Here is an 11,000-nt window from a genome sequence, read left to right on the forward strand (position 1 = left end):
CGCCGCGCCACGCCCACCACACAGTACCCGCCCTCTCTCCGCCTCGCCGCGCCCATTGGCCGACACCACCCGGCGCCGCGACGCGATTGGTGCGCAGCGCTGTCAATCATCTGTGGAGTGAGAGAGGGGGCCCGGCTGGGGCTCGCGGGGGTCCCGCCGTGGACATGGCGGGTGCGGCGCGGCCGCGATGGCCGGGGGAGGGCGAGGCCACCCCGCCGTGACCCGCTGCACCCGTTAATCGCTGGCGGGGGGGGCGATACCACCGGCGGCCAGCGGGGGGCAGCACGTGTAAGGGAGGCGGCGGCCGGAAGTGCTGGCGGCCGAGGCCGCGGCGAGCGCTGCGCATGCGCGGGCGCTGCCCGGCCCGTTCCCCCCGCCCTCCCCCCCCGCGCCCCCCCCGCTCCCCCCGGCCTTCAGCCCCCGGTTCTCGGCCGCTCGCCGACGGTAAGGCCCGGGAGGGGCCGGGAGGGGCCGGGCGGGCGCAGCGGGGCGGGGCCGGGCGGGCGGGAGGGAGGGAGGGAAGGGCGGACGGAGGGGGCCCGGCCCCCGCCGTGAGGGGAGGGAGGGGTCGCCGCCGTACGTGCCGCCGCCGCCGCCGCGAGGGCGGACGTCGCGCTCCGCCGGGGGGGGGGAGTGAGGGGGGGGGGCAGCGCCGTGAGGGGGGGCGAGGCCACGCCCCCTCCCCTCGGGCAGGCCACGCCCCTCGGGCGCCGGGCGCCGCCGGGGGGGCCCCGCGGGCCCCCAGCACGTGACACCCCCCCGGTGTCCCCTCGCGGTGTCCCCTCCCGGTGCCCCCCCCACAGTGTCCCCTCCCGGTGTCCCCCCGTCGGGATCACAACCCCTTCCCCGTGGCCCTCACCGGGGCTGTCCCTGCCCCGGCGGGCCCCCCCGCCCGTCGCTCCGTGCCCGGACATCCCGGGGAAGCCGCGGTCCCGCTGCCCCTCCCGGGGTGCCTTAGGGGCTTCTGGGGGTTCCTGAGGGTCCCCGGGGCTCTGGGTGCGCCCCTGGAGCGGGGGCAGGCGCAGGGACCGGCTGGGACATCCGCACCCCCTGCACAAACCGCATCCCTGGTTTGTCCCGGTGGGACGCTGAGCCCCGCTGGGAGGGCCCGGCCTGACATCTCTGAGATTTCACTTGGGATATTGGGAAGGAATTCCTGGCTGTGAGGATGGGCAGGCCCTGGCACAGGTTGGGCAGAGAAGCTGTGGCTGCCCCATCCCTGGGAGTGTCCAAGGCCAGGCTGGACAGGGCTTGGAGCAACCTGGGCTGGTGGAAGGTGTCCCTGCCCATGGCAGGGGTGAAACTGAATGGGGCTTTAAGGTTCCTTCCAAGCCAAACCTTTCCATGTTTCCATGACTGACACTATGGCTGTCCCAGAAGCCTTTACACCCCAAGGGGATGATCCAGGCTCTCAGGGCTGAACTCCAGCTTCACAGCAGTAACAAACTCCCCTCTGTGCCTCCTGCATAGCCACAGGAACATCCCCTGGGATGCAGCTGCCAGGTTCTCCTGCAGCACCACACCTTGACACCAGCTCCCCCTGGGAAGCATCATTCCCAGGCATGTTCCTGGTAGTGAGGGATCAGAGCATTCCAGGGGTCAAGCAGAATATCCCAGGGGCTGGGTTGGAAACTCAGGCTCTTGCCAAACCCACCATATGGGTTTGCTTTGCTGGCCTGGGGAGTGCAGAGCCGGGGAGAGCACCAGCTCAGGAAGTTAGGAGTGGGATGGCACTCAGGGGGATCTGCCTCTGGGATCTGTTCCCAGCTCTCGTGATCCACAGGGAGAAGAAAACCCTCGCCGGGTTCATGTGAGAGATGGCGAATGCCGAGGTGAGCGTCCCTGTGGGTGATGTGGTGGTTGTACCAAGTGACGGGAATGAAGGGGAGAACCCGGAGGATACCAAAACCCAGGTGATCCTGCAGCTCCAGCCGGTGCAGCAAGGGTGAGTTGGATGGTACTGGTGTGACTGGGAGGTGTGGGATGGGATGGGATGGGGAGAGTGGGCTCTGTGGGTTTTCATGGCATGGGGATGGAGCATTGCAGCATTTCCCAGTCTGTGTTGGTTTTGTGCCATGCAGAGGAGAGAGGAAAATGCAACAGGAAAGAGCTTTTGTGTGTGTGTGACTGTCACGGAGCCTCCAAGGGCTGAACTTGTCCTGAGGAATCCTGCCTGGATCATGGCAGTGGTGCTGTCCCAGTCTTCTCTTCCCCCTGCGGCCCCAGGGTGGGTTTTGGCCACGCTGCAGCTGCTGGACATGGTGGTCTGTGTGTCCAGACCTACACGTGCTTCTGTGCCAGCTTCCCCTGCAATAATCCCCCTTTAAATACGTGAAGCTGGGATGTGGAGGGAGTTTCATAGCACCCCTGGTGCTTCACTTTCCCTCTGGATCAATCAGGATGTTAAAAATCTGGCTCCAGTTTGATGATATTTGCAGGACAGGGTGGCTGTGGGCCTGGCAGTGACTTCTCTGTGTGGTCAGCCCGTGCTGCAGTGACACACAGGGCTGGAAGGGACATCCTGGGACACTGTTCTCTGCTTCCTGCTGTTGTGGGTGACAGAAAACAGAGGAGAAGGCACAGGGAAGGCTGCAGAGCTGCCTCAGTGGTGCTGGCAGCGTGGAGGGTGGAAAGGCAGCACTGGGAATGCCTCTGTGTGTGTCAGTCCTTGGGATTATTAGTGCCAAAAATTCCTGGTGATTGAAAATACACCAGACAAAATCCATGTCCCTCAAAGACAGGCAGAAAGGAAGGAACTAGAGTTTTAACCCCATGCTGTGAGTGCCATTTTCCCATGGTTTGTATGGCTTGTTTATGGATGGCCACTCTCACCACAGGATTTACCAGGAGGGCTCTGAGGCCAGTGCTGCCGTGGTGGCCGTGGAAACCCACACCATCCACAAGCTGGAAGAAGGGATTGGTGAGTTCCCCCTCGGTGTGGATGGATCCCCTCCTGTGCAGGGCTGGTGTCTCCAGTCCGCTGGGCTTCCTTCTGGCTCTGCCCCTGCAGATGCTGATTCCCAGGCATGGATGTGGGTGCAGGGGCTGGGCATACTCTGGAATAAGAGTCTGCTGTTACTGCTTGGTCCCAAAGTCCTGGAAGTGAGATCCTGGCTCTCCTGCAATGAATGGTAAGGGCTCCCACGGGGTCCAGGGGAGCCGGGATGTCACCCTAGTCGTGGTGTGCAGGCACTGGCAGCAGGAAGGATGGTGGTGAGGAATGATGGTGGCTGAAGCACCAGGCTCTGGTTGCTGGGTCTTTGCTGAACCAACAGTCTGATGGTTTGGGTTGGATGTTCAGAACAACCAAGTGCTCCCTGCCATTCCTTGAGCAGTGTGTGGGAAAAGGCTCCTGTCACTGGGTGCTGTCACTAGATCTTCACTAGAGTTCTGCTTTCTGTGTGGGTGTGGGTCTTTTGGCAGTAATAGCAGAAAACTCTGCATGTGAAGAGAATATGTTATTAGTAAATATCTGGTATTGCTGCTAAAGAAATACCAGAGCTCCGAGGATCTGAGAGAGATCTGTGCTCCAAATTTTAAACCATTTTGATGCCACAAAGATTGTTCTCATTGACACCTCCCTGTTACAGATGTGTTGGATTTCTGGTCTCATGTTGTCTTGATAGATGAGCTTCATCTGGGGCATTGTTATACCAAAAAGCAGAAGCCAGTTGCTGTTGGAGTTAGTACATGGAGAAGACTGAGAGGACTGATCCTGAGCTGGGATCTGCCCTTTTCTTGCTTTCCCAAGTGCAGGCCTCACAACCTGTGAGCTTCCAGCTCCTGCCTTGTGGGATTTGAGCCTCCTGGGTGGGAAGTCTCATTCTGAGCCATTCCTCCATCAGATCCCAGCACCCTGGAAACGAGCGAGGAGATCGAGATCGCCTATCCCATCACCTGTGGGGAGAGCAAGGCCATCCTGCTCTGGAAGAAGTTTGTCTGCCCAGGAATTAATGTCAAGTGTGTAAAGGTAAGGGATAAACTCCCCATGGATTTCTTCCCTGCTTTCCAGGTGTGCTGCTTGACCTCCACAGGATTTCCTTTACTTTGTGGTTCATCCTGTGTGGCTTTGCCTTGGATTGTTGGTGCTCAAGTTGTTTTTAGATGGGGAGAAGCATGGGAGGAGTGGGTTAAGGAGGGAATGATATCACCCATCCTGTATTTCAGAGTACTATTGGCCCTTGAGAAGGAATTGAAGGCAGGCAGGGGATGTGTGGTGAGATCTGGCAGAGGTTTGCTTCCTTCTCTTTTCCCTTAGTGTCTTGTCACTTCCTTGGGGATCAGGTTGCACTGGGAAGAGAAATCTCACTATTAGTTTTTCCCAGTTGAGAGTGTGGCAGTGTGACAGCAAATACACCAAATCTGAGCCCCATGTGCTGCTTCCCCTCAGTGGGAATTACCTGAGTCACTGCAGCAGAACAGAATGGATGCCTGAGGGAATACCTGTGTCAGCTGGATGCTCCTGGGCTGTTTGATGTAACAGGAGCTCCCATGACTGTACATGTTCTCAGGAGATGATTTAGTTCATAGAGAGCCTTCAGGGCTGTTCTTGGTTAGGACTGTGTGGTTTGAGTGCTGATGGTGGCAGGTCATCTCTGCAAACATCCAACCTGGAGCTGTAAGAATTGCTGTGCCCAGGAGATCAAAGCTGGGAGGGATCTGAGAAGCAGCTCCTCTCTCTGGGTAGGAGAGAGGACTCTTCTGCTCTGTGTTGGATGTCCCAAAGGATGTTTCCCTGTTTGCTGAGCCTTTGTTTGTGTTGTTGGCAGTTCAATGACCAGCTGATCAGCCCGAAGCATTTTGTTCACCTGGCAGGGAAGTCTACCCTGAAGGACTGGAAAAGAGCCATTCGCCTTGGAGGGATCATGCTGAGGTATTTGACCCTGTCCAGTTCAGGACTTCACCCCTGCAGCTCAGGACCCACGCAGGCACTTTGTCTGCTTTGCAGTCCCCAGGAGGTCTCTTGGAGCCTCATAGTACCTGGCCAGCAGCCTGCAGAGATTCTGGCACTGTCTTATGAGGGGCAGGATCCCTCATCCTGGACAGAAGTGGCCTCACCTGGGGGTCCTGGTACTTAGTGGGGGTGAAACAAGACTGGACCTGCATGTGAAGCTGGGACATGGCTTGTGTTTGCCATTTGAAAGCCTTGCAGAAAATCTTTTGTGTGCAGAGTGGCCTTGAGATCTCCCATTCTGTGTCCTTCCCATGGCCATGGCATTCCCACGTGGAACACTCCCTTTTGTCTCCAGGCTGAGATTGAGCTGAGCCTGGTTCTCTCCCCCCTCCCTGCACAGGAAGATGATGGATTCGGGGCAGATTGACTTCTACCAGCACGACAAAGTTTGCACCAACACCTGTCGGAGCACCAAGTTCGATCTCCTGATCAGCAGTGCCCGAGCGCCGGTGCCGGGGCAGCAGAGCGTGGTGCAGACCCCGACCTCAGCTGATGGTAGGAAACCAGTTATTGATGCCATGGGAATTCCCTCTCATGCCTCTCTCCCTCCCAGATTCTCCCTAGGCACAGCAGGGTGGTCCCACTGTTTTGGAGAAGACTGCTCTGGGTTTTGGGTAGGAAAATGTGTCTGCTCAGAGAGGTCTTGGCAGCATCTGTCAGGGAGCTCTGCTCTGCAGGACTGGGAAGCACCTGGCACCAAGCAGGTGCTTTCCAGAGAGACAGCCTTGGGAACCAGGAGAGGGACTGAGAGCCTTGAAGGGATCCCTGTTCTGGGATCATCATGGGAGCAAACACCTGAGAGAGCTCACACAGTGTTTTCCAATGTATTTTCCATTCGGGTGGTTGCTACAAAGGCACAAGTTGGGCTCATTCTAACAATGAATTTAGGGGTGCTGAGCTCCCCCAGAACATCCATGAACAAGGTGTGATGGCTGGACATGATCTGATGGTCATTCCAACTGCAAATGCTCAGTGATCTCGTGCTCCAGAGCAGAAATTGGTGTCTTTGCTGAGGTTAAGGGAGAAGCCTTATGGTGTCATTTAGCTGTGTGGGTTACATTTCTCTGAGCCCCTGGGTGGATCAGATAGGAGAGTTGTCCATAGGCTAAGGAGAACCTCTTGGAAAGCACCATGGCCACATGGTAAAACCTTACAGTGCCTGCACATCAACTTAGTCCCAGATTTGATCTACAGACTTAGGATTGAGTCAGATCCATTTCGCTTTTATAAACCAGCTTGGACACCAACTCCATCATTTAGGATTAGGGTAGTTCTGGGTGCAGAGCTCCCTGTGCATGATGCAAGGGTAGAAGGCTGGCTGAGCCTTATTTGTTCCCTTCTTTATTCTGATCCCTTTCTGCTCCTTTGATGCCAGGACCCCATTTGCTTTTTGGAGGGCACGTGGTTTGCCCTGCAGAAGCCCCAGAGCCCTTCGCAGTCACAGTTCCAACAAGGAGCATTTGGTTGGAAGAAGTCAGGCACAGACCTGATCCATGAAAAAGAGCCTGGGAGGGTTGAGAAGGGTGGGAATCAAAGCAGGGATCCAGGGCTGGCACTCCAGAGGGAGCTGAGAGGGGCTCTCTGGCAGGGAGCATCACCCAGATCGCGCTGTCGGAGGAGAGCATGGAGGAGGGGATCGAGTGGAACTCGGCTCTGACGGCTGCTGTCACCATGGCCACTGAGGAGGGCATGAAAAAGGACACAGATGAGATCTCAGGTAAGCTCAGGCTGCTTGCTGGGTGGTTTTCTTCCCCTCTCATCCCCCATGACATTTTCGAAATCCTGAAAAGGAGAGCTTGAGTGATGACAGAGCTGTCCCCCAGCCCCTTGGCTATCCCAGCATTTCCCAGGCATCCAGGCTTCCTGCCAAAAACCAGAGCTCCCCACTGCAGGACTTCAGCCCTGGCTTTGTGGCTGATGGATGATCCCCCAGTTCAGATCTTACTGTTTACACTGGAGGGCTTTTCTTAATTTATTCCAAGGATGTAAAACATGTCTGCCAGCCTGGAGCTGGGCTGGAACCAGCAGGGAGCAGAGTCCTGTTTGTTCCCTGTTGGCTCTCTGGGCTTTGCATTCCCTCTCAGGATCACTATGGAAGCTTGGCCAGAATTTCCTCAAGATTTTAAGATCTGCATCTTACAAAGATGTGAAATGAACATGTTTCACATCTTTGCCCTGGAAGTCATGTAGCTGCTTGAAAACCTGTTGTAATTTGCTGTCCAAGTTGGGTTTTCTTGGTTTGGGATTGGTTGTTCTTCACATGTTCTGTCAACCTAAATGGCCAAACTGGAAGCCACCTTGCAAAGTTATACACACCTGAAAGGTTTAAGGTGGGAGAAATGGCAACTGCTTGTACATGTTGATTTCTTTTCCCCCTCTTTTGTGCCAGAGGACACGCTGATGTTCTGGAAAGGAATAGCTGACGTGGGGCTGATGGAAGAGGTGGTGTGCAACATCCAGAAGGAGATAGAAGAAGTCCTAAGAGGGGTGCAGCAGAGGCTGGGGCAGTCTCCCTTCCAGATGACAGGTAGGTTGTGAGAAAGGAGCCTCAAAAGGGCAGCTGCAGGAAAAAAATCCTGCCAAGTGTCTGTCCCACCATGTAAAGCTGGTGAGTCAGGATGGAGAGCCAGTTCCCACTCATTCTGAGCTGTGGGAACACACTCTGGGTGTGTTCTTAGCCTGCCCAGCTGTGAAGTGCCTTTGCTTCAAGGGCCAAGGACACACCATTCCACCCTGTTCCCTGAGCAGAGTGACCTTGGCAGCTGGCTGGGACCATGGGATGAGTGTCTACAGCTCCCAGCCCTCATGGAAGCTGTCCCAGAGTCACTTTGGTTGGAGTTCATCAAACCCTTATCTGTGACAGTGCAGGTCTAAACAGGTCCTGCCCCCTCACTTTTTGTTCTGCCTTCACTGGTGCCAGAAAACCTGTTTTGGGGGTTGAACCAGATGAGGGGAATGATCTGGGTTAAAAATAATTCCCCTCCCCATTTTTAGGGTTATTTTTATCTTGGATCAGTTCCCTAATCCAGTATGGCACATGTCCCTGTGAGCACCTCTTGTTGATGCTCTTCCTGAGACAACATCCATGAAGCCACAAACTTCAGTTTACCCAAGATATTTTCTTTTTCTTAATTTTCTAATTTACCTTTTTGCTGGCAGATCTTTGTGTCTGGGAGGTGGCAGGTTTCGGGAGCTGTGAGTGATTGAAGTCAGTGGATTATAACAGACATTTTGCAAAGCTTTCAGTGGAGCTTGGCATGTTAATGACACTGTCAGCAGCATGGGGTGATGATTTGTAGGTGGAGAGCTCGTTTGTATCTCTGTGATTGCAAATTATGCTTTCATTTGCAGCAGTTTGGAGCTGCTTGAGTGACACAGCTCTGTTCCATTTGCTTTATCATGTGAATGGGATTATTTAGTCCTGGGATGTCAGAAGGATGAGGGAGCTGGGCCTGCCTTTGTCAGCCAGCCCTTGTGAAAGAACAGAGAGAGCTTTAGAAAAAGCTGCAGAAAATGTTTGGTGTAATAGGAGCATCTTTTGAGTACCTGAGTCCTGCATGGGACTGAGCACCCTTTCCTTGCAGATGCTGCTGTCCTGAACAACGTTGCCCACACATTTGGCCTGATGGACACAGTCAAGAAGGTTCTGGACAACAGGAAAAACCAGACAGAGCAAGGGGAGGAGCAGTTTCTTTACACACTGGCAGGTAAAGTGCCTGATAAGTTCACATCCTGCTGCTGCTCTTGGAAATGAGACTTTCCTTCCACACAACCCCGATGTGTCTCCCTGCTCTCTGTGTCCTGTAGGATCTGTTCTTACCTCTGTCCTAGTGCTCTACTGCCCTGGATAAATGAGGTCACTGTGCTTCTTGTGGCTCCCAGTGTTCTCACCAACAAGGGTTGAGGAGGGTGTTTCACTGATCCTGCTCCTGTGCCCAGTGCAGGTGCTTCACTGCTGGGGAGGTGACCCAGCCAAGCTCAGGAAGCAATTCCAGCTGCCATGGGGGGTTTCACCACTCTCCCTTGTGGGTGGGTTTAGCTCAAAGAGCAGAAATGCCAATCTCCTCATCAGTAGGAGTAGCCAGCAGGGATGGAACATTACCTGTGCCTTATCCAGCTGCTGACAGCCAGAACATGGGCCAGGTCTGTGTGGGTGGCAGGACAGCCTGGCCTTCTCCTTCAGAGCAGTTTGATTCCAAGGGAGATGCCAAGATCCCACTGGCTGGGTGGTTGGGTGTCCTCCTGCCACAACCCTGGGGGGTGATGGAGCCCAGGGGCTCCCCCTGTCCCCAGCCTGACACCCTGTTCCCTTCGCAGACCTGGAGCGGCAGCTGGAGGAGCAGAAGAAACAGGCCAGGGACCAGAAGGCCAAGTCCCAGACCATCCAGAACGTGGTGCTGATGCCCGTGAGCGCTCCCAAGCCCCCCAAGAGACCCCGTCTGCAGCGTCCAGCCTCGGCCACCGTCCTGAGCCCCTCCACGCCCCTCCAGCAGCCCCAGTTCACCGTCATCTCCCCCATCGCCATCGCGCCCGTCGGGCAGCAGTTCTCTGTGGGCAACATCCCCGTGGCAACCATCAGCCAGGGCTCCAGCCCCGTGACTGTGCACACCCTGCCATCCGGCTCCCAGCTCTTCCGATACGCCACCGTGGTGTCCTCCTCCTCCTCCTCCAAGACCAGCTCCTCGGACACGGTGACGCTGCACCCGTCCTCCAGCCTGGCGCTGCTGAGCTCGGCGGCCATGCAGGACAGCGGGGCCCTGGCCAACGTGGCCACCGTGGTCAACCCCGTGGAGCTGGTGGCCATGGAGTCGGGCATCACCTCCACCATCCAGGCCGTGGAGGGCACCTCGGAGGACGGGCAGACCATCATAGAGATCGACCCCGCGCCGGATCCCGAGGCGGACACGGATGAGCCAGAGGGCAAAGCTGTGATCCTGGAGACGGAGCTGAGGACTGAGGAGAAGGTGGTGGGAGACGTGGAGGACCACCAGCACCAGGTCCATAATGTGGAGATTGTGGTCTTGGAGGACTAGTGGGGAAGGCAAAGTGTCAGTCTGGGGAAGAGTTGGGAATTTGTTTTGTTTCAGGCTTTGTTTTTTTTGTTAAGCATCTTCTCCAGCCACCTCATTTGTTTCCATGGATATTTTCATTGTACTGTATATAATATATATATATATATAATTTTGTTTTTTAAAACAAAAAAAAAAGCTGGAGAAACACATGAGACCTGGAAAAGGCTCTGTCTCCATGGAGCACTGAACAATACCCCCTGTTTGCAGGGTCAAGGAGAGACTGGATCTCTGCTGGACAACTCAACTGGGAGGAACCAGCCGTGCACTTGGTGCTTCTGCTCCGGGGCTGCCCTGGCCCCAGAGACTCTTTGAGAGACAATAACCAGTGGCTGGAGCGTGGAAGTGGCTGTGGGAAGGGGTGACGGATTTGGGGTGGAACAGGTACCTCATTTGTATTTTTATTTTCCCCAGGGAAGGGAATTCTGTTGGACTCTTCACTGTCACCTCAACTGAGATTTTTTTATTATTGTTCTTGCTTTGGGGAGGCCAACAGTACCATGAATTTACTGTCCATGTTCTCCTCCTCCTCCATATGTATTTTTATATCTCTATTTTTTTGTATTTCTTCGCTCTCTCCCTTCCCTTTGCCCACATTTCCCAGCTGCACAGCCCTGGGACCTCCTCTTGGGCCTCCCTGTATCCCAATCCCACCTCTTCCCGTGGCACTTTTCCCCCATCCCTTTCCCTGCCTGGCCAGGCTCGGTGCTGCCGCTTGGAGACTCCGAGATCACTTCAGCCTTTTGCAGAAAAGGCAAAAAACAAAAACAAAAACAAAAACCAACTCAAGCTCAAACCCAGACCCTCCCCCTTGGCTGGGGGGGACCTTCCGGGGTGTACAAAGCATGTTGTGCTGTTGCTTTCCGGGAGAGCCAAATTCCGGATCGGGACAGCTTCTGTTTACACTGTGTGCTGAGGCTGCTCCGTGCTTGTTGCTACTCGTTTTGGTGGTTTTATTTTTGTATTATTATTATTAT

At 55.3% G+C, this 11,000-nt stretch overlaps 1 protein-coding gene across 4 annotated transcripts; it reads left to right on the forward strand.

The window, feature by feature from the left end:
- Nucleotides 1-327: 327 nt before the first annotated feature.
- Nucleotides 328-10,942, forward strand: GMEB1 (glucocorticoid modulatory element binding protein 1). Of its 4 annotated transcripts, none has more exons than XM_071576769.1 (11): nt 328-444; nt 1,784-1,945; nt 2,838-2,920; nt 3,846-3,970; nt 4,770-4,873; nt 5,295-5,449; nt 6,543-6,671; nt 7,344-7,481; nt 8,539-8,661; nt 9,272-9,951; nt 10,234-10,942. In XM_071576769.1, the coding sequence occupies exons 2-11, from the start codon at nt 1,818-1,820 to the stop codon at nt 10,336-10,338; spliced, it is 1,770 nt and encodes a 589-aa protein (XP_071432870.1). In that variant the 5' UTR covers nt 328-444; nt 1,784-1,817; the 3' UTR covers nt 10,339-10,942. The 4 variants fall into 4 exon arrangements, with proteins under 4 accessions (XP_071432870.1, XP_071432872.1, XP_071432871.1 ...); XM_071576770.1 differs by having other exon boundaries at nt 387-444; nt 1,768-1,945; XM_071576771.1 differs by having other exon boundaries at nt 9,272-10,324.
- Nucleotides 10,943-11,000: the final 58 nt, after the last annotated feature.

Source organism: Pithys albifrons, chromosome 24 (assembly GCF_047495875.1).
Source record: "Pithys albifrons albifrons isolate INPA30051 chromosome 24, PitAlb_v1, whole genome shotgun sequence".
NCBI classification, from domain to species: Eukaryota; Metazoa; Chordata; class Aves; order Passeriformes; family Thamnophilidae; genus Pithys; species Pithys albifrons.